We start from the raw sequence: 22,801 nt of genomic DNA on the forward strand, positions 1-22,801 counted from the left end.
ATTTATTTAACATACGATATACATACATATATGTAAAAAAAAGACATAGCTAGCTTAAATACTTTCACTTGCAAATATTCGATTTCGCCTTCACTTCTCGCTTCTTGCTTCTCGCTTCTTGCTTCTTGCTTCTCGCTTCATTCCTCCAACTAATCTCACTTGACGATACGCTAGTGTGTGGTTATGTGTGTGTATGAGAGTGTGTCTGTTTGTGTGTGTGTTTGTGTGTCTGTCTGTGTGTGTGTGTGTGTGTGCGATAGCGCCTAGAAGCCGGCAACGCCGCCGCGCTTACGATAATCGGCATTTGCATAGACCGCCGTCGCATTGCGTCCAATGGCACAGACAACGGAGGCGGCATCAAATTTCAATGGCTGCAGATTGTGGCCCCGTTTCTGGAGAAGCTGCAGCAGCGACTCCGAATACTTGCCATACTCGTACTCGAGAACGTCGGGCAGAAGCTGATTGTAGAACCGCGGCGCATCCACAGCCGCCTTCAGGTCATCTCCTAGCCAGAGATAGCGTGCGGCCACCTCGACAATGGCCGGCACGATCTTGCTGCCGCCGGCAGCCGAAATTGCCAGGCGTATGTTGCCGTCGTGGTCCGCCAGCAGCATCGGCGACTGCGAGGACATGGGTCGCTTGTGCACGTCGATGGTATTCGCCGGCGACTGCGGCAGCTTGAAGTAATTGTGCGGCACAGCAAAGTCGTTCATGCCGTCGTTCAATATGATGCCTGTGCGTGGTCCAACCAGGCCGGAGCCGAAACTGGAAACAAATCGTTAAGAATTGTCGCATATATATATATACTCTGTATTAATCACAATCAAATCAATCGACTCTATATTAATCACAATCGAATCAATCTGCTTTAAATGAATACTGTGATCGGGACTGCAACCGAACCGGTTTGAGTCCGGAATTTGAACTACATTCACATAAGCCCAGATAACCCATATTCTAAATATGTTAAGCTGTTTCATTCGAATTGACAAAAGCTGTGATATGATCAAGGTTTGAACTCTATTGGTTCGAACCGTGAACCGGACCAGAGATCTCAGCCCTTAATATAGCTTCGCTTTGTTGGCTGTTTGGAATATGAAATGGATCTATTTAAGATTATTTTAATTGTGGGCACTCACTAAAAATTGATGGAGCTGGTCACGGCGACGGCGTCGCCGTTGGGCGCGATCACGGCGAGCGCGGAGGTGCCGTACGGATCTTCGTCGGAGGAGAACTGTGCGCCGTACTCGTGCGGTCCGCTCAGCACATGGCTGTCGTTGATCTTGGCGCGCTGCTGGACAGCATATTCCGGATTGTTTAGCTGGCTGACCAGTTCGCGCACCTCATTGAAGCGCGGATCGCCCAGCTCGGGGCGACGGGCAAATCCGAACTTGATCGCCTCGGTAATGCGATGCACGGTAAGGGCATAGGATTCCTCATCCGCCAAATCGGAGCGGGTGAAATTATAGCCCTCCAGAATGCTGAGTATGTGGGAGACGACAGATCCGCTGCTCACTGGCGGCACGGCATAGAGTGTATCCTCGCCCAGGGGCATGGTTACCGAGTGCCGCATTTCAGCTGTGTATGCATCCAGATCGTCCTGGGTTATGATGCTGCCCAGCTCCTTCAGATCCTCGGCCAGCATTTTGGCCACAGTCCCGTTGTAAAAGTCCATCGGCCCATTCTCGGCCAGCAGCTGATATGTGTTGCACAGCTTCGCCGATGGCTTCAGTAGTGTGCCCTCCACGTGCTGCTCGCCCGTTTCCACATTCAGAAAGATGCTCCTACGAATCAAAGGGATTTATATAAAGGATTCTTAAAGGCAAGTGCCTATCGACTTACTGATACTCCGGATTGTCCTTGATGGTAGACCACACGCTGCGCACACTCTTCTCCTGATGCTTGGTCATTCGGTAGCCAATCTCGCAAATCTTTAGCGAGGGCGCCACCAGATCCCGCCAGGGCAGCTTGCCAAAGCGCTGGTGTGCCAAATGATAGCCCATCACCTCGCCCGGCACCGCAATGCTCAGTGGGCCAGTGAAGGAGGAATTCGGGTCCTTGTCGAACATCTTCTGATCGGCCGCATACGGTGCCAGCACGTGCGCATCGATCTGATGGCCCCGCTGGGACTCACGGTCATAGATATTCATCAGCAGGCCGCCGCCGATGCCCATGCTTTGGGCAGTCAGGAGGCCGTTGCACAACATTGTTGCAATTGTTGCATCCACGGCGCTGCCATTGCGCTTCAGGATATCACTGGGAAGAGGGGAAGCGGGGGCGTAGTTAAAGCACATTTCAGGATTCAAGTTGTGAATACACATTTAAAGATTTCGCCAGATTTGGCACTTATGAGCTCATCGAATATGCCCCGAAAGCTTTTAAGCACTGTTTGAAAGTCTTTGAGAAGCATAGAAGAGCTTTTCTTTATTATTATGATACCATGTTAAAGCCTGAGCAGCTTTTAGTAGGTAGCAATCAAGTTCGAACAGCTTTAAAAAGTTTACGATAAGCACATTAGAGCTTTTAAGTTAGAGCTTTGAAGAGCTTTCAACTTTGAAAGTCCATAAAAGCTACATGGGCTAGAAGAAGATAGCATTTTCCCCTTAAATCTGTTTATCATTTGTTATTTCAAGCTTACAAGTTTAAGCAGCTTTTAAAGGCGATGAAAGCTTTATAAAAATATTTTGAGTTTTAATTATACATTTCCCGTTCTGTTATGCTGAATCTATGTCAAAGCTAAAGCATCTTTTAGTAGGTAGTAATCAAGTTCAAACCGCTTTAAAAAGTTTACGAGAAGCATTTCAGAGCTTCTAAGTATTAAATATTCCCGTCTCACTCTAGATATGAAGATACTATTTGAAAGCTTAAGCAGCTTTGAAAAAACATAAAAGCCACATGGGCTGTTGATCATTTGTTGTTTTAAGCTTCCAAGTGTAAGCAGCTTTGAAAGCTTTATAAAAGCCTTTCGAGTATTAATTATACCCCTCTCGCTCTCTTATGCTGAACCTATGTTAAAGCTGAAGCAGCTTTAGAAGTACATAAAATGAGCTTTTCATTTAAGCAAGCATTTGAAGCAGCTTTGCTATAGAAAATCTTTAAGGTATTGTGTTTTTTCTAAAAATATGTTGGAGTAATTGAAGCTTTTGAATTATGAGTCATATCAATCAATCAATATGGTGATATGAATATTAAGGGGAATAGTTTGCTGTACCTGCCAATCTGACTGCAAGGCTCCACATCCGAGCAGACGGCCGCATGCTCAAAGACGCCCAATTTGGATGAAAACTCGATGTTGCTGTTGTCCAGTATTGTTGCCGGCGACGGAGGTGGCGTTGTTGCCGACGTGGAGGCGGCCACCGCAGGACCAGCTATTGGAATCTCCTCAGCTGCTGCTGTTGCGGCAATTGTTGTTGCCTCGATGCTGTCGTTGTTGCTGTTGTGCAGCGAATCTGGCGGCTGCTCATCTGTTGAAGTAAATGTTTTAAATGTGTGGCTTGTGCTTGGATTGCTTGGTGGTGTTGTTGTTGTAGTTGTTGTTGTTGTTGTTGGTGTGCTTTCTATTGTTGTTGTTGTTGTTGTTGTAGTTGTAGTTGTTGGTGTGCTAGTTGTGCTAGTTGTTCTTGTTGTTGTCGGTGCCGGTGACGAGGGCGCGGCGTCTGCGGCAGCATCTGTTGCTGCCGCAGCTGCTGCTGTTGCTGCTGCTGTTGCTGCTGCTGTGCTGCTGCCAACAATTGCTGCTGTTGCTGTCGTTGTTGCTGTTGCTGTTGTTGCTGTTGCAACTGTGCTGTTGCTGGCTCGCAAGGGCGTTGACTTTGGCCAGTCTTTAGTTGTTGTTGTTGTTGTTGTCGGTGCAATTGTTGTTGTTGTTGTTTAGTAAGTTAAGGTGTAAGAGTTTCTTGTCAATACATATATATTTTTTTGGTGCCACAATAGAATAAATATAACATTACGAGTGGATGCCACAGGGTGCAGGATTGTGAATCGAATGACAGAGGCATGCAAAGCTTATATGCAACATTTTTCACTGTGTTCTTGTTGTTGTTGTTGTTGTTGTTGCTGTTGTTGCTGTGGTTCTTGTTGTTGTTGCTGGTTGTGATGCTTATCTACACACATACTTATCTATATAGATATATGTTGGTGTGTGTGTGTGTGTGTGTGCGTGTGTGTGATTGGATTAGTTGGCATTTGTGAGTGAGTGGTTAGGGTTGTGGAATTGGCCACTTTGTCAATCGGTACCAGCTGCCACTTACCGCTGAAGCACAGGCTGATGATCACATAGCTTATCAGGGCGATTCCAATGAAGCAAATCAGGACAATCGTCAGCTTCTTCATCCAGGCCAACAGATTGGCACGCCTGCAACACGGCATAACACATATACACATTCGAAACTCAATCATAGATGGGTTAAATGTTCCGAAAACCACTTTCGCCTCAATTACGACATTCAAAAACATCCAATTCTAATGTTTGCCCCTTTTAGATAGCTTTTGTCTAGATACCAGGCTCGCTTCGTGAACCTTGTTTACTACATTTTTGAACCTTTAAATTTTACTTTGTCATATATTTTCTTAATTTAACAACAATTTAAAAATTTAAATTTATTATTTAAAACTGCCCGTTCTTATGAAAATATTGCAAGTCGTTCATATTTTTGAACACAATTTGCGGGCTAGATTTGATCTCTACCCAAAACTAGCATCTATCAAATATGGTAAATGATAAATGCAACTTTGGATTAAGTTTGGCTCAAAAGTTTTTCATTTAGAAATTGATTTGCTTTAAATGAACAAATAGTTTGATTTGGGTTTCTTTCATGGTAAAGGTTACTATTCAAAACTTGTTCGCAGCCTAGATTGATATACGATATTCAAAGCCCGAATAAGTATGCTACATTTTCTGCAACTATAACCCTTAACATAAGCAAGCATAGTGAAAGATTATGGATATTGGAACATCTATTTAACAAATTTGATTTTGATTTTTTCCATATCAATAATCGAAAAAAGCTGATCTCAAGAGGCGAATACTATTTTATATTTCAGTTAAGTATATAGAAAAACCTTTTATATTTTCTGACTAGATGTTCTTCTTAAGATAATCACAATTTAAAATTTGCACAAAAGCACCTTCTTAGCCTCACACAACAAACATAATAAATAGTATAGTAAAAATATAAAAAATAAATACTATAATATATCTTAAATTCCATTTATCCAATTGGAACAAGTTTTAACAATTCGAGACTTGGCGAAATTGAGGCGAAAGTGATTTGAGTATCGTTTTCAAGACTTACATCTGCTCGCGTCGCGCCTCCTCGGCAGCGGCGGTGTCCTGCATCAGTTCGCCGCCATTCTTCTCCTCATCGTCCAGGCCGCTGGAAGATTTGAGTGGAATCTTGTTCATCGCATCGTCGTTGCCGTGGTGCACCATCTTGTGAGCATCCGCTGTGGATGCTGCCGCTGCTGATGCGCTGCTGCAAGTGCTGCGGAATAACAAGCGAAATGTGATTCGTTTAGCGCTTCAAAGTATGCAACAGCTTATCGCGCAGCTCGCAAATATGCAACAGATTTCGCACGCGTCCCAATGCCAACTGAGCGCTCGACACTAGACACTAGACACTCGGCACGTTGCCACGCGGCGGCAACAATGCCGCCCGCTGAGTGCCGCCTGCGTCATTGGCAACAGCGACGTCGTCGTCGTCGTCGTCGCCTGCCTTTGATGGCAGGATGTGGTCGTCGTGGTCGTTGCGGTTGCATGTCTGTGGGTGTGTCCCAGACCATTTCCCACTTCCCATTTCCCAATCCCGATTTTCATGCTGTCGCTGTGTGCGTGCGTGCGCCGCAAATGGGTCAGACGCTGACGTCGGCAGCGGCCCAGGACAGCGCTGCTTGCAACTTTCTGGCATAGCACATTTTGTTGCACGTTGCGAGTAGCTGCTGCCGCAGCCCATAACCATAATTGAATGTTGTGATTGACAGCCCCGCGAGCGGGTGGCCCGAAGTGGAAGCGTGCATAGATTGTTGCCCGTAAATTGGGTTAATTGCAGCCACACTTGATGTGTGGCACGGGCATCAAATCGTCGGCACAACAACCACCAACTTTGGCCTCACATGACCTGCGACAACACTGTCATTATTGGCACCTGGCATCAGCAGGGCGAGCCACGACTTGCCCGAGTACCCAAAACAGAGGAGCAATCGCTCACGCCAAGTTGTTTGTATTGACAAACTTATTGATTGACTGACTGACTAACTAAATGACTGATTGATTAACTGACTGACTGATTGACTGATTGACTGACTGACTGACTAACTGACTGACTGACTGACTGACTGGCTGACTGATTGACTGACTGACTGATTGACTGGCCGACCGATTGACTGATTGACTGACTGACTGACTAACTGACTGACTGACTGACTGACTGGCTGACTGATTGACTGACTGAATGATTGACTGGTCGACCGATTGACTGACTGACTGATTGATAATCAATGCACAGCCCAAGGCAGGTAAGTGTTAGCAAGCTGCAATTTTTAATGTTGTTTTTCATTTCACCCGCAACTGTGGAACATTTGTGGAAATCGGAAACCGATTTATTTAAAAATATTTAAAAATTTTCATTGTTTCACACTTTTCCGATAACCAAAACCAGCTGTGTGGATAATAGAGTGCACAGTATGGGCAAAGATTTGATGTTCGCCTCCAAGCTCATATTGAAAGCTTAACATTATCAAAAGCAATACGTGATTCAACGATTATTTAAGGCCTGCGTGTGGTTAACTTTTTGTTTATCATCCAATTTGTCTTACTATAATTATTCCCAGTTTGTTAAAGGTTTTATCTGTACATATCTAGATGCATAAATGTATGTTAAATGCTTTATTAGATCAATCAGATTGCGCATTGTTGCGAGTATTTATATGTGCAAATATGTATGTGTAAATATGTATGTGTATATGCAGCTAAATGCACACACACATATACATGTACATACATATATTAATGGGAGTAAGCATGTTACCCTATACCAAATGTGGACTTTGTTTACTTTGCTTCTGCGCTGCCAATTTGAAAAGAAAACGTATTTATCAATATTGCCCTACTCTGCGATTCTCATAAGTTCAAGTGAGGCCGACAGTTTTTCATGCTTTGCATTGAACTGCTACGTATATTAACAAGTTCTGCTCGCGTTTTAAGAACCTTTACTTTTGTATGTGGATATGTATGTGTGTGTGTATTTGTGCAGGTATGTATGTTTGCATGCTTGTATTAATGAAGTTATGTATATTAGTATGTATATACATATGTATATCATGTATGTACGCATTCATGTATATGAGCTTGCATGTATAAATGCATGCATGTAAGTATGTATGTATACATGCAAGTATTTATATATGTTTGCATACATATGTACATATGTATCTATATATGTATGTAGGTATTTGCCTATGTATTTCTGTGTGTATGTATGTATTTATGTACCTATTTATTTCTGTGTGTATGTATGTATGTATGCATATATATATGTATGTCTGTTTGCATGTATGCATGTATGTATATATGTATGTTTGTCTGTATGTTAGTATGTATCTGTGTATGTATGTTTGTATGTATGTTTACACGCAAGTATGTATATATATTTATATATGCATGTATGTATCTATGAATCTATGTATATATTTATGTTTGTATGTAAGTTGGTATGTAAATATGTGGGTACATATGTATGCATATTCCCTTATATTAAATGCAAATTAATATTAAAATTGCCCTACTCTGCAATTCTCATGAATTCAAGTAAGGCCTACAGGTTATCCTGCTTTGATAATATTTCTTGTGTTTACAAGTTCTGCTGGCAATCTACTCAACTTTGTTTTTTGTGCATGTGTGTGCGTGTATGCATGTACATATTTACGTATGTACATATGTTTGTGCGGAACATACATATTGCATGTTAGTAATGCTTAGTGGGTCGCTGGCCCGTTCTGCGGTTGGCCTAGCCTGGCCATTTGCTATTTTTAGGTCAACTGCATTTAATTTCATTTCATTTTCGTTAAATGGCCGCAGCAGCAGCAGCAGCAGCAGCAACAAAGGCAACAGAGCCAACAAAAAAAGAAGCGCGGCACACGCCACAATTACCGAGCATTACTTGGAGGCATGTGGATTGCAATTTGGGTTTACGACCCCGTCGCCGCCTCCGTTGGGCCATAAAAAATGGGAGAGAGAGAGAGACCACACCGAAAAGCCATAAGCAGCTGCTCGGACATGCACATGCACGGCGGGCACGGGCACGGGTACGGGCACGGGTACGGGTACGGGCACGGGTACGGGCATCGGACATTGGGCACTCGCCTAAAAACATGGACAATCTGTTGCCGGCGCTGTCGCCACCGCCACTTCGATTGGAATTGGTGAATTGCTGGGCATATGAGTATACTTGGAGACCCTATGCCGCATTTGCATGCAGCTCACGGGTATTGCGCCAGTTTGGCATACACTAATTGCCCGATGGTCGATACAACTGTCTGCAAGTGGCGCGTGCGCAGCGCCCCATCCGAATTTGGCGAACAGCTCAAATCCGACATCGAGTCCGCGCCCGAAATCCGAACCGGCAACCGCACTCTCTGCACCGTCCCGGGGACCGGGGCGGAATCGCTGTCATTATTATGATACCACGATGAGCCACGGTGCTTAGTTATGTACGTGAGCGGCTTGGTCAATTGCCGGCGGCTTTTGGGTGTGGCGCGTAGTTGGCGGGGGTTGGCTCATCATTGCATTTAATTACTCTACATAGTATATTTAACAATTATTTGATTCAAGCCGGACGCTTTTATCTGAGCCGCCTTTATCGTCTTCTTCAAGTCTTTCACTTCCACTTTTCCATTTCCCCATCTGTTTTTCATTTCATTTTTTATACCCTGAACCCATTGAAAATCGGTAAAAAGGGTATAATGTATTTGTGCTAATGTATGTAACAGGCAGAAGGAAGCATCTCCGACCCCATAAAGTGACATTCTTGATCAGCATCAACAGCCGAGTCGATCTAGCCATGTCCGTCTGTCTGTCCGTCCGTCTGTCCGTATGTATGAACGCAAGGATCTCAGAACTTATAAGAGCTAGAGACTTGAAATGTTAGCTGTAGGTCCTCCTAGTGCCCGCGCACATCGAGTTTGTTTCCGATATTTGACAGCTTGCCCCTTTTCCAAGTAATCGATAAAAATTGATATCGAAATCCTGTTTTTGAGCAATTTCGGCGAATAATATGAGCTTGAGTCACCAAACTTGACATGTAGCTTCTAGAATAGTATATATATCTCAGATATCTTTCATTTTATACCTATCGCCTGTCTGAAGAAGAGGGCTCAGGGTATCCCCTAGTCGGGAGCTCCCGGCTAGAACCACTTACTTGTTTTTTTTTGCGGTTCCTGCAAATCGACAAACGACTATCGAACTCTACAAGAGTTTTAATAGGCCTGTTTAACACCGACTACGGCTATCACATACTTCTTTGTAGCCAGAGACATCTACACACTCTATTATATCTCCTTGTTTGTGCCTGGGTCGCAGTTTCGGTTCACGCTTCGAACCAGCTTCCTGTCTTTAATTTCGACCTGTGCGTCTGGTTTTCGACATACAACAGCCCAGATTCAATTGTTTTTATGTAGAATTACGTGTCATATTGAAAACTAATCTCTTGATCTTTGATCTCACAATTGGCAACTGCCAAATTTAGTTTAGTTTAGTTTGGTTGGGATCCAAGCTATTTATGTTGCTGCTGTTTATACTTTCAACTAAACCATATTAAATGGATAGTTTTTTATAAACAAATCGGATCTCAAGATACGATCAGAAAAAGAAAACAAACTTATATTAAAGATGTTTTATTTTTTTTTGGACACAGTTTTCGAGGGCAAATCTAGAGATAAAAATCTGTGATCAATAGATGTATATTTGGTATACTCATATCTATTATATCTAACTGCCAATAATGTCATCAAGAATTCATACTTTTTTGATTTCAATTAATCATATTATATAGTATATTAAATTATGATCATTCCTCCAAATTAAAGTGGTCTTTGGCTTATTATAATATTGTTAATATTTTTCACGCGGGATTTAAGCGTATAAATTTCTACAATATATTCCATTAAATTATCTTCCATTTTTTTCAGTTTTATGATATTAAAAGTGAGTATATTATTTCAAGTATATTCTATTATATAAAGAACTTTTTGCATTTATTTTTTCCATTCTTTTCCCTATATTAAAGGGTATCTACGCTTTGTGTTACCATTGCCAGCTTTTCACAGTTGTTTTGCCTTTGTCGGATTGGTTTTTTAAGGGGTGTGTGTGGGTGGTGGGGGGGGGGGGGTCTGCCCACATACCAAATGGGGTCAGCTAGACAAATGGAAGCTATGCTACAATTAGAATAGTCGCCTGTACGCATGAACAAAATACATAAGTTTAGTAATAGCAACAATAAAAAAATGTTGCAAATTGCAATTGTTGTTCACACTTGTTGCACAGAAATAAAAAAAAAAACAAAAATTATAGCTGTTGCAGTCGCACATATGTGTCTGAGGTCGGTTTTTTTTGTTTTTTGGCTTGCCTAGACTTGGGCTGCCTCCCAATCACCCCGCCGCCCCGGCTGCCCGCCAACAACTCTTAAAGCGCACCTCGTTTTGTCCGCACTGTCCGCCCTTTGGTTTATTTGATTTATTTGCGCGCTTCGCTTGTGTTCATGCATTTTAATGTACTTTTGTCAAATCGTATTTATTTAATTATCCAAACGTTTTTACCGGGGAAACTCGATTTGCTTTTGGGTAACTTGCCGTGGCTCCTATGATCTATGGTCGTGTGGGCGACCTTCGATTATTTTATGCCCGATCGAAAGTTTGAAATTTGTCAAATGTTTGCACATCTAATTAGGCAAAAGTATTTGCCGAGGGCCAGTTTCTTTTATGAGCATAATGAGGCCTGCCATATTGGCATAGCTAATCGTATGAGCCATGACTACATAATGCTATTCGTTCGATGTTGTTATTCGTCATCTATAATATGTTCTTTATTGACGATATCGCCGATTTTTCTATTTGCCGATTACTCATGTCAGAATTATCGGTGCAGTCTCCTGATAATTATCGATGTCTATCGATAAACGATTTCCGTGAAAATGCACATCTGTTAGTTTTGTTCTTAACTCAATAACGTAACAGCATTTATCAGCACATATTTCTGAAAAAATCTTAACTAATTTATCTGGAAAGCAATTCAAATCTAGCTCAAGATCACAATTCCGTGTCAGAAAAGGAACGGTACATTCGCGTGTGTAAAGATTTAAATAAATTAACATGAATAAAGTATTCAATCAACGTATTAGTGGTAATCAAAAAGGTGACACAGTAAATACAAATAAAGATTTACAAAGCAATTGACTAATCAAAAAAAAACAGTAAACAGAAAACCCCCTTATATGTATATGTACATCAAAGTACACTGGCAGAAAATAGGCGAATAATGCTAAATTTGAACAATCTATAAATATGCCTCAATGCTATAAATAAGAACAGTATATGGCAGAGCTCAAAATAATAACAATAAACATCAATATTTTTTTTTTTGGCTCAGTTTTATTGTTATTGGTGAAGTGATTTATTTGCCGGGTTTTAACAATAATTTTTCAACTTTTCAAAAAATTTATAAAATGTGTAAGTTTTTAAATCAATTATTTGTGTGAGTTAATGAAAACCAGCTCCTCAATAGAGTTTTCATAAAGATTTTCTTCACCCTTTTGGCTGAAGAGTGGAAGTGAAAAGTACTTTTAATGCTTTCCAGTACTCCAGAGTGAATATGTGTGTTTGTCGGAAAATGAATGGAAAACTGTAGATTGCAACTTTTAACTCTAAGCCCTCTAAGCCTATGTTCAAATATCTATGCAGCATTTGAAAACGTCAAATTCACTCCACTGAGTGGAAGTAGGGTGAAATAGAATGAAAACTTTCCCACGACTGCCAAATGCTTGGAAAAGAAAGAATATACTTGAACCGGAGCAAAGCCAGTAAATACCCGTTGGTAGTTATATAAAAAGAGATGCTAAGCTGAGTCTTGGAAACGTATCTAAATAAATGTTGCACTTGCAGTCAGTGGCTTCAACTAGGAAGCAGTGCAGCTTTCGGTTGCAACTCCAGCAGCGCAATTGACAGGCCGAACAAAGAGAGAGATCGAGAGACAAAGATCTTGCATTGATCTGAGAGATTTGCGTGCCAGCATCGCATTTTGACACATTCGCAATTCGTGACAGTGCAAATTGAGCGAGCCCAAAGTTCAGGGCCATTTGGCAAATACACACATTATAGTCCACATGCGGCAGCATTATACATAAATATATATATATATATATAAATGAGCGTGTGTGTGTAGATATGGTGGACAGATAGACGGGGACACACACAGATACAGATACAGATACAGATACAGATACAGATACAGATACAGATACAGCGGCTTATTAGCTGACGGCGTCGCTGGCAATAGCCATAGACTCTATGTGTTATATTTAGAGAATGCCTTAGATTGTTGTACTCAAATGTTGATTAAGTTGTCAGCAATCAGCGTCGCGACCGGCCAATGCCGATATGATGATACCCGAAAGCCACCGGAGATGCCGTTTAGCTGTAACAACTAGTACATACTTATTACTGTTGATTTAACTCTTGATATGGCTATTGTTGTTGCTGCTGCTGTTGCTTTTCCAAGTAGCTGCTGCTGGGATGCAGCTGGCACGGCAGCTATGGCTATTAAGTGCCTGCCATTCAAAAGTGTATCCGAGATTTGAGCTAACAATTGACACTCAAGTTGCTGTCACTCGCCTGTATAATGACTTCGAACAAACACAAGCATACACACTGAGACACACACACACAGCTTGATAAAGGCAGATTGGATGCTCGAAACAAATGGCCCGCCGCTGGCCAGCACATTGATAGTAAAACAGTTGTCCCTCAGCTTGACAAACATACATGTTGCTGTCGTGCCACAGCAGCGGCAGCAGCAGCAGCAGCAGCAGCAACATTGAGGGTGTGGCTGCGGCTTATCACTGGAACATTGCCGGCAATAGACCAAGTGGCGGCAACGGCTCGTTTAGATAGCAACACAGACGGCAGCTGCAACAACAACTGCAACAGCAGCAACTGCAACAAGAGCTGCCACAACAGCAGCAGCAGCAGCAGCAGCAACAGATAAACCGCATAAAATGACGCTGTGTCAAATTAGCAATAGAAAGATCAAGTCAACTGCTGGGCATATGAACTTATCATTTTTCTTGTTTTACTCAATGAAAGACATCATGCAACTTATGGGAAATGCTATCTGCATACATATAAATATACTGACATATATACATATGCATATGCATACATATAGAGTACTTTTAAGCACGCACAGTTGACAGCAGACAAACTTGTTTGAGTCGAAGGCCAAGCGACAATCTTAAGAGTACTTAGTTCATAGAGGATATCTTTACTTGGAAGCGTCTCTTGTTCCCCATGAATTCTATCGAAATTCTAACAAAAGCTGATTCGACTGTCAACTGGGGATTACCCATATCGAGTTTCCTGATAAATAGCATGGGATTTATTTGACTGACTGCTGTGAATACGCTTTGTATTGCTGTTGAAAGAAAAGTTATGCCTAAATTGCTAAGAGTACTGGATTATTTATATGGAGTAGCTAAAAAAGTCAAAATTTAAATAAGGAAAAAGAAAAAAAAACAAATACCAAGAACAAACGAAATTTGCAGCTTTCCATATTTACCCAAACTGCTAAGAAAACTAAATAAATTAAAGTAAAAAGTAACAGATAAATAATAATAACGATATTCAATAGAAAAGCGACAAAAAAATAATACTATAAATCAATTTCAACAATATAGTAAAAAATATCAATAAATTACCGTTTACATTACAAATACATCAAACTGTAATCTAATAAGGCAGAAAAGTTAACATAACTCTGTATCTGTTAAGTTCTAAGCTGTTAATCAGAGCTCTTCTCGCATTAGACGAATTTTTGCTATTAATTGGAAAATCCTTAAAAGTGGCATTTTTTATGTTAAATTTCCAACGAAACCCCGCCCATAAATGCACACAAAAGGCGTTTTAACAGCCAGTCCACCCTACAACTACTTCTCCCCCCGCTAGCCTGTTATTTGCATGTATTGTGTATATTTTAATATTCTCATATTTTCATATGGATTTTCATTTAGCAGACAAATTGAAATGCATCTTAAGAATCTCAACAAGTGTTCGTCTGGCATCTACCGTTTGGCGTTTTCGCGGCGTTTTTCTTTTATTTTCTTTGCTCTTTCGCTTTATTGTTTTTTTTTTTTTGGCGTCTGGCATTTATTTAATTTTCATATTCGTTTTTATTTTGAACATTGCTTTTGTTTCATTCTTCTTGCTGGTTATTTATTTATTGGCAGCAGCAGCAGGCGAAAGAGGACAACAACAACAACAGCAACAGCAACAACAACTGAAATGAAGCAAATGGAACTGAAACAAAATTTTGTTGCCTGTTGCTTTATTCCCTGCGCGGCCAGGGCGGGGGGCGGGGCAGGCGAATACCAGATGGGTTGCCCTCATGGGCAATGGGCATTTTTTGATTTTTTTTTACTTGGACTTGGACTTGTTGCCGTTCGTTGCTGCTGTTGTTGTTGTTGTTTTTGTTGTTGTTGCCCGCCAACGTTTGTCGCTATTTGTGTTGGACGTGTGTCTGTCTGTCTGCGTTTTAGGTGGGCGAACCTGGCGTCTAGTTGAACGCCGCTGCCAATGCCGGGCCCAGCACACAGCCTGGCAACATAATCGCATCGCACGCACAACGGCAACAACGGCAACAAACATTTGCATTCAATTTACGAAACGCACACGCACAAAAAACAAAAAACAACAAACAAAAAAAATAAATAAATAAATTATAATAATATGCTATACATAAGTATATACTATATATAGAAACATGTGTGTGTGTGTGTGTGTGTATATAAATTAATGTCGCATGTGTTGTCACCTCTTTCAAAAGATTTGTTCTTTTTTTGCACTGGAAAATGAACAAAAAAAAAACGCGCGCGTTTTCGAAACGCACTGAAAACGCGTCAAGTTTTTCGTATTTCTTTAACTGTGCTTTCCTCGCAGTTTTTGTTTTTACTCGATACGCGCCGCTGCCGACGCTATATAATTGTCTATATAGATGTGTTAGATGCGCTGATAAATCTCAATTATTTTTTATTTTTGTCCGATATTCTATAAGTTTTTAATGTTATTTATATTTTTTAGTCGCGTGTCTCGTCGCAGCGCTGGCTGCTGGTCAACTGAATTAAGAACGGGACGCGTTGCGGCCGCGTCTGCGGCGACGGCAGCGTCGACGCTCGACACCGACGGCGGCGGCGGCATTCACAGCGACTCGTCAGGCCGAGGCACTTCGTCAGAGCGGTTGCTCTTGTTGTTGTTGCTCTTGTTGTTGTTGTTGTTGTTGTTGTTACAGCGCAAATTGCTGCTGCTGCTGTTGTTGTTGTTGTTTTGGTTGTAGTTGTTGCTGTCGTGCGGAAATCACAAAAATTAGGCGGCCCCAATGGACATAGGCCGTGATTGTCACACGGAGCCGAGTCGCATCGAACCCAACCGAGCTGCGGCTGTGAGCCGTGCCGTGCCATGGGCGTGGGGGTCGTGGAGGTCGGGGGGGTGGGTTGCTTTGGTGCGTGTGTATTGTAGTCAAGGGGCGGCTAAACTGAGCTGCGCCACCCACCCGGCCATTAAAAGCAATTTGTTGACAGTGACACACAAAAATGGATACATAGAGTGAAGCGACAAGTTGATAAACTGAAAAGAAAGAAGAAAAAAAACCAGGCCCAGTCCCCGACCCTGTCCCTGTCCCTGTCCCCGACCCTGTCACTGTCACTGTCCCAGGCCCAGGCCCAGGCCCAGGCCAACAGATTTTCCATTACATCATCATATTATTTCCAAGCTATGGAGAACTTTACGATTCGCGTGCTTCCAAAAACGAAGTAAAACTCATAAATTTAGAATTGCGATTCTAGTTAATTATAAATCGATTTGTTATCCAGTTGTCATAGGCATTTCAAGTATTTTAATTACTTTTTAAAAATCAGAAAGCTATTCGATATGTACAACTATAGAAACTCATTCACATTCGGAATAAGAGCAAGTGTTGATTACACTTTTCAATATAATTATAAATAAAATAAAGAAATTGAAGGAAACTATTAATTTCATTAAATCGAAATATATGTAAATTGGCTTATTAAACATTATCAGAGTTGCTGAAGAAACTAAAATATGTTAAAGAGAACATTTTTCAACCGAACCACGCTCGAAAAACCTATTAATTGCAACTTTTTTTTTACGTATTCATGTATGTGCGTGTGTGTCTGGCTGTGTGTGTGTGTCTGTGTGTACGAGAATTTACATATATGTATGTATATGTATGTTCCTTTGTACCAAACGCAGAGTAAGTTTATTGTTATTAAATAATGCTCTTCTCTGCGATTCTCATAAGTGCAAGTAAGGCCTTCAGGTTTTCCTGCTTTGATTATAAGCAAGTGTTGTGTTAACAAGTTCTGGTGGCTATCGAAAAATCTCTGTCTTTGCCCATGTCTATGTGTATGTGCATATGTATGGAGCATGTATGTATGTAGTATATATACATATGTATAAGTATATATATATATTATTAGATGCTAAGAGAACTTCGACTTGGACACAAGGCTATCTTCTAGTGTGTGTATATACATGAGTAAATTCGAGTAGTACAGGGTATCTGCTGGTCGAGCTCAATCCTCCCCGATGCCACACCCCCTGCCCGCCTTTAACCAACCAACTGCAACGCACCTATTTAATTTTCTTTTTATTTTTAGCATTGCATTTTATTGTTGCCATTTCAAAGGCAACACAAATATGAATTAGCAATTCGTTTGTACAAAACACGGACAATAAACCGTAACAGACGCAAATTGCCTCAAATAGGTATATTTACGTCTAAAAGATATATATATATGTATATATATTTAAGTAGAAACTAAAGATCAGCCTTTTTTGGCATAGTTTAAGTGCAGCCACTCAAAACGATTTCAAAATTAAATCATAAATTTGCGCTCTCGCCTTTATCGCAACAGTTGAAATGCAGATCTCGAAGCTGACTTTGTGTCTCTATCTGTGTGTGTGTGTGTGTGTGTGTGTGTGTGTGTGTGGTCGTGTGTGTGTGGTCGTGTGTGTGTGCTGAGAGCGTGACCAACGACGTTGGCGTTCCATAAGTAGCCGCGCCACATTCTGCGTCCGGCGGCAACGGCTCATCCACAGCTGGTGGGCGTCCACGAATTTCCGCCGCATCTCCGGGCAGTGCCAGAGGCCAATGATAAGACAAAGCCTGGAGCGGCTCATGGAGGCATGTCGCTGGCGTGCCGGCTAGAGTGAGCCTCGCGCGAGCATCGAAATGTGTGTCAACAAATTGCACAAATTATCAACTGGACGCAACTAGCACAACGCAACCGGCACCACATGGAGAGATGCGTCGAGCTGTGTGCACTTGCAATCAATGGGCGGGCGGGCAAGGTGGTAGCTGCGTGGGTGGTTCGGGGTCAAACACACACGCACACACACTGCCTGCTAATAACTGTGATTTGACACTCATTTAATCTGTTCGTCTGTCCGTCCGTCTGTCCCTCAATGAAGATGCGCTACCGGTCACCATTTAAGGCGGCGACGCAGCGAATCGTTGTCAGCAAATCAATTAAATCACTTTGAATAGTCGCTATTCGACTCGAAGCTTGGCTCATGTGAGTGGGCTGCTGGTGGGCAGCGTGATTTAATGCCAACAAGTCGACTAACAAATGCGCTGCCTTTAAAAAAAATATTAAAAACAAAACATGACCCTGTGAATTTCGAAATGAATATAGCTATGGTGCATGATGAATAGAATAACCAAATTAATATTTAAAAAACATAAATTAATTAAATATCCAGTCCTCTCAGATGAATTGTCTAAGTGACCCAGCCATTCAGACTAGTGTATCTCATCTTAGTCTTAGTCTCAGTCTTAGTCTTAGCAGAAGGCCACAGTAGCCTGTGCTATTAAAAAGTTGGGTGGATAGTTTATTGCTGCTAACAAAAATAATAAATTGTGATAAATTACATAATTCGGCTTAAGAACTTATATAAACTTCAAGCTGCGTCTTCAATTCCTAATAAAGCATAGATGTTCCCATATCTATGAGCTCAGAAACTGGTTGAGAATTTCAATGAAAGCTTAAAGCATCAACTAAAGCTTATCTTAGAGCTAAAGCTAAAGTTAATCCAGCCGAAACGTTAATATTCTTGATCAATTCTTGATTAACAGTATATAGTATATATACTATATATAGTATATAGTATATATAGTATATAGCTTGTTGAAGTACATTTTATATATATGTATACTATATACAATTGAACTTTAACAATTGGTTGTTGCCAATATGTCTATTCATTAAATAAAAACTTAAAAGTTATTTAAAAAAAGAAACAAATTATAAAAGTGCAATTTTTAGACTAATAATAGTTAGAGTTTCAGTATTTAAGTCAGTTAAAGTAAGTTAAGATTGAAAGAACTTTTTAGACTAGACAAAATAAAGTAAGTTAAGATTGAAAGAACTTTCTAGTACAGAGACTAAGCAGCCCAATTGGATGCATAAGCGGAGCTCAAAGTGCTCGTCAGGCAAAAGTACAGGGTATATACATACATATATATATACATAGATATATATATATTCAATTCTAAGAAGAGACTCCACTAGTGCAGTCCAGAAGTGCTCGTTACAGGCTGGTCAACTCTTAACTCTTGTCCATATTGATGTACATATTATGTCATCTACATGCCACAGAGATATCTTTTTTCTCGCCAGGCACAGTTGCACTTTATGGATATGCCCCGCACCACGCGTTTCTTTTGTGGGCGTGAATCGGACACATCGATCATGGCTGCAAATGCAACTGCAACAGCGCGCGCTGCTGCCCCTGCTGCTGCCCCTGCTGCTTGTTGCAAGCAATTCGATGACGTCATCAGCAACAGCGACAGACTGCATGTGCTGGTGGGCGTGGCAGTGTGTGTGTGCGTGTGTGTGTGTGTGTGGGTGCTGCCCTTGGCCGGCTAAGCATAGCTAGACCATAAAAGATTTGCCAGACAGGTTCAGACTGTTGCAAGTGGCAGCGGATCGAAGCGGGCGAAGAGGCAATTGAACTTGTCGCTGAGCCAATTGAGCAACTGGAAGAGCAACAGCTTCATTGGGGCATTCAACAGTTTGGCCTACGAATTGCTCCGGCGGCCCGACACTTGGGGGCACCATCAAAATAAATGACGCCCCAAACACCCCCGGAACATCTGTCGGATACTGTTCCATAAGTATAGCATGAGTGTGTGCGTGTGTGTGTGTGTGTGTGTGTGTGTGCCGCACTTAGAATTCTCATTAATTAGTTGAGGAAACATTTTTTAAGTGCTCCACTTTGACGGGCTGCTGCTGTTGCGCTTTCATGTAGCCCGTTCCGCACCCTATTCCCGCCGCCCTCCGCCCGCCGCCCTCCGCCCGCTGCCTCTGCCATGCCCCGTTCATAATCCTGCAACTATTTTCAGTCGTGTCTGACACACTTTGGCAGCAATGAGGCATCCACACATTTGTTTACAATACGCGCATCTTCTGCTGAGCTGCTTCGAACACACGCACACACATCCTCTCCACTTACACCCCCCCCCCCCCCTCCCATCCCTCACCGCACTGCCACACCCAGTGCCGTTGCCGCCCATTTGTTTGTCTTTGGGCACTTTGATGGATTACTATATGCGGGGCGTCTATTGAACGGCATTCTTGGCCATAAGTTGATTCTTTTCTTTGGACTGACAGCAAGTGGCAAAGAAACGGGAAGAGCAGCAAGGTTGCCCCCCGCCCTTTGCCCCTTGAGCCTTGGGGCATCCATTTGTTAATCAAATTATTTGTATGCCTGGAACCTTAAAGTAATCTCCAAGCTAATGTCTTCTGCTAAACTAAACATATCCATTCATTAGTTTATGTGCCCAAGCATCATTGTAAAGTGGCTGTGAATACTTTGGTTCAAATATCGATCTGCTGGCGAAACTTGGAATTGAGCATAAAACAACATAAGTTGCAGAGTTCCGAGCCATTAAAACAATTTTATTGAACAGCCAGCAATACCATATATCAAGCATTTCAGAAGTAGAGAAATTTATATCCCTGCGGTTGCTGAGAAATATATTTGGCTAACTTTTAATTTTAGGAGGTATCTAAGTATAAAATTGGAGATCGTTAGAATTCAGCGATCGATCTATCAGTTAAAAGTTGGTATCTTTAAAGGGGACCCCAATTTAAAATTCTCGCTGGTTCGATTTACGGTTCGAAACATCGCCCTGCCTTGAAGTTAGGTTCGTGAACTGGGACCCAGACTTTGGTTCAAGCCTTGGATAGTCATATATTTTCCAAATTTTAATGCAACAATCAAGTCTTCCCTTAAAAATTGCCCGTTGTACTGAGAATATTGCGAGTTGTAAATATTTTCATATAAAATATGGGCTAAAATTGATCTCTACCCAAAATTGGCATCTACCACATATGACTAGATATATCCAATTGTAGGGACCAAAGTTATTTATGCTTTGCGTCTGGATCTCATTTAAAAGTTTCTTTATTTGCATCGAGCACTTATTTTGAATCTTTGTTTTTTAGAAAGATACCTTAATGTTTATTTTTTTGCACTTTTTAGGAAAAAAATCTAAAAAATGCATGAAATTTTTCTATGAATTTTGAATTTTGAATATGAAACATATACCATAGGCTTTATTTCTTAAATCTTTATATATATATATATATATATATATATTATATAGAACAATATATATACTATAAGTATAAGAAGAACTTGGCAAGCCGAGCTTCGAACCCAAGCCTGGATTCATAGATATGAACTAGCAGGTTCACGAACCGAACTTCAAGGCAAGCCTTTGGGATTGCATTCCCGATGGTAATTTTCCCCTCATGCACTCGATCCATAGCAATATTTTCTCAAATGCCTCTAAATTACCGGGTAATAGCTAATGTTCAACCGAAGTTGACCTTTACAATATGTTCGCCTGTGCGAAAGCAATTGAATGCGGTTCCGTTTGGATGCGTGAAAGAAGTACTTACGTTTGCAGTGTTGCAAGATTTGTGGCGGAGGCGCCAACGCCGCATGCCGTGGAATGCATTTGCCAGCAATTGTTGTTTTTGTTTTTGTTATTGTTCTGCCACCGATTCGCTAAGTGCGCTACAGTTGCAGTTGCAAATTCAATGAATCCGCAACAGCTGTGTGCACAGATTTCGCGCTAAATCTTGCAAATGTTTATGCCAAAACACGCAGAATTAAAAAAAACAAAATAAAAACAAAAAATAACACAAAAGAACAACAACAGCCACACGCACACTCCAAAACAAGAAGAAGAAGAGGTAGAGGCAACACGAAGAGGCGCGGACCGGCGGACACAGATCAGAAAAAATGCAAAGCTGAGGATGAAGGGAACTGCGATATAATACGGTATCGTCTTGGTGTATGGTTAAGGCGGGCGCAGACGCGGAGGGGCGTAAGGTATGGCCAGTGCTTGGCTTCAATTACAGTTACAATTGCAGTTACAGTTACAGTTACAATTTAAGGTTTGTGGTTATGCGTATACACAGCTCGGCGCACGACGTTCAATGTCTGACTGAATTTCCATTTCCGCTGAGGATGCTCCCAGACCACCAAACGTCAGCGGCAACGGCAGCGGCGGCGGCGGCAGCGCAGCTGCTGAAGCAGCGGCACCAGCGTCAGCGATGGCTACTCCCATTCACACACACATACAGATATCCACCCACGTGGCTGAATGTCGTTCTTGTTGTTGTTGTTGTTGTTGTGCTTGATATTGCTTAGCATAAACATACAAAAAAAAAGAAGGAAATTAAATGCCGCTGCGCTCTGCTCATGTGTTGGCGTTTGCCTGTGTGTGTGTGTGTGTATGGGCAACACACATACAAACACACACTTGGCAATGCATGTCATTGTGTTCACATTTTAAAAGCAGTTGAAATATCAAATCAAAGAACATAAACTAAAGTCAGCAGCGATCGAAAAATGCGCTACATGGCGTATGAGTAATATGTGTTAAGTACAATGGATGTTTAACTAAAGCTTAAACCACACTTAAAACAAGCCTATTACAATCCTATTCAATTAAGAGAGTGAAAGTAAAAATATTGTAAAACCAATATGAAAGAATTGTGCAAAATTGAAGTTTAAACATCACACGATAATAACTAGAATGGTTTAAAGAGAAAAACTATGAGAGTAAATGATGAGACTACAATATAAGATTAAAATATATAAAAGTAAGCTTGAATAAACGAAAAACTGTTGACTGCAACTCGATTTTACGTCTGTATGTGGGTGTGTGTGTGTGTGTGTGTGTGTGTGTGGGTGTACCCTTGCTTGTACAGATATATATGGATATATGGGTGTGTGCATGTTGTACCTAAAGTAAATTTAAATAAAAAACTAGTTAATTGCTCTACTATGCGATTCTCATGAATTCAAGTAAGCATCTCAGTTTTAAGGTGTTGATTATAGGTATTGTTGTTAACAAGCTCGGGTGCCAATATTATCTTCCAGTCTATCTCTCTCTTTTGTTCACTTCCCCCTCTTTCTCCTGCTCTTGCGCTAACCCGCTCTC

General features: G+C 41.4%; 1 protein-coding gene across 3 annotated transcripts; it reads right to left on the bottom strand.

Annotated features, from left to right (window-relative positions):
- Positions 1 to 65: 65 nt before the first annotated feature.
- LOC135427404 (scoloptoxin SSD14) lies at positions 66 to 21,443 on the bottom strand. Of its 3 annotated transcripts, none has more exons than XM_064680900.1 (7): positions 21,249 to 21,443; positions 5,295 to 5,483; positions 4,251 to 4,354; positions 3,212 to 3,821; positions 1,843 to 2,256; positions 1,140 to 1,784; positions 66 to 765 (listed from the first exon to the last, which is right to left on the bottom strand). In XM_064680900.1, exons 1-7 carry the CDS (start codon positions 21,305 to 21,307, stop codon positions 264 to 266), a joined length of 2,523 nt encoding a protein of 840 aa, XP_064536970.1. In that variant the 5' UTR covers positions 21,308 to 21,443; the 3' UTR covers positions 66 to 263. The 3 variants fall into 3 exon arrangements, with proteins under 3 accessions (XP_064536970.1, XP_064536971.1, XP_064536972.1); XM_064680901.1 differs by lacking the exon at positions 21,249 to 21,443 and adding an exon at positions 15,074 to 15,352; XM_064680902.1 differs by having other exon boundaries at positions 68 to 765; positions 3,212 to 3,464; positions 21,249 to 21,436.
- Between the last annotated feature and the right edge of the window lie 1,358 nt (positions 21,444 to 22,801).

This window comes from Drosophila montana, unplaced genomic scaffold (assembly GCF_035044405.1).
Source record: "Drosophila montana isolate Dmon_TW-CO22-7 unplaced genomic scaffold, ASM3504440v1 contig_2178_1, whole genome shotgun sequence".
NCBI lineage: Eukaryota > Metazoa > Arthropoda > Insecta > Diptera > Drosophilidae > Drosophila > Drosophila montana.

Bases quoted from the DNA above. Each gene is read 5' to 3' on its own strand.
- LOC135427404 (XM_064680900.1), bottom strand. From the start codon at position 21,307: ATGCATTCCACGGCATGCGGCGTTGGCGCCTCCGCCACAAATCTTGCA. The intron at 4,355-5,294 runs GTAAGTCTTGAA...GCCGTGTTGCAG, and splicing joins GAGGCGCGACGCGAGCAGAT to GCGTGCCAATCTGTTGGCCT. The intron at 1,785-1,842 runs GTAAGTCGATAG...TTTGATTCGTAG, and splicing joins AAGGACAATCCGGAGTATCA to GAGCATCTTTCTGAATGTGG.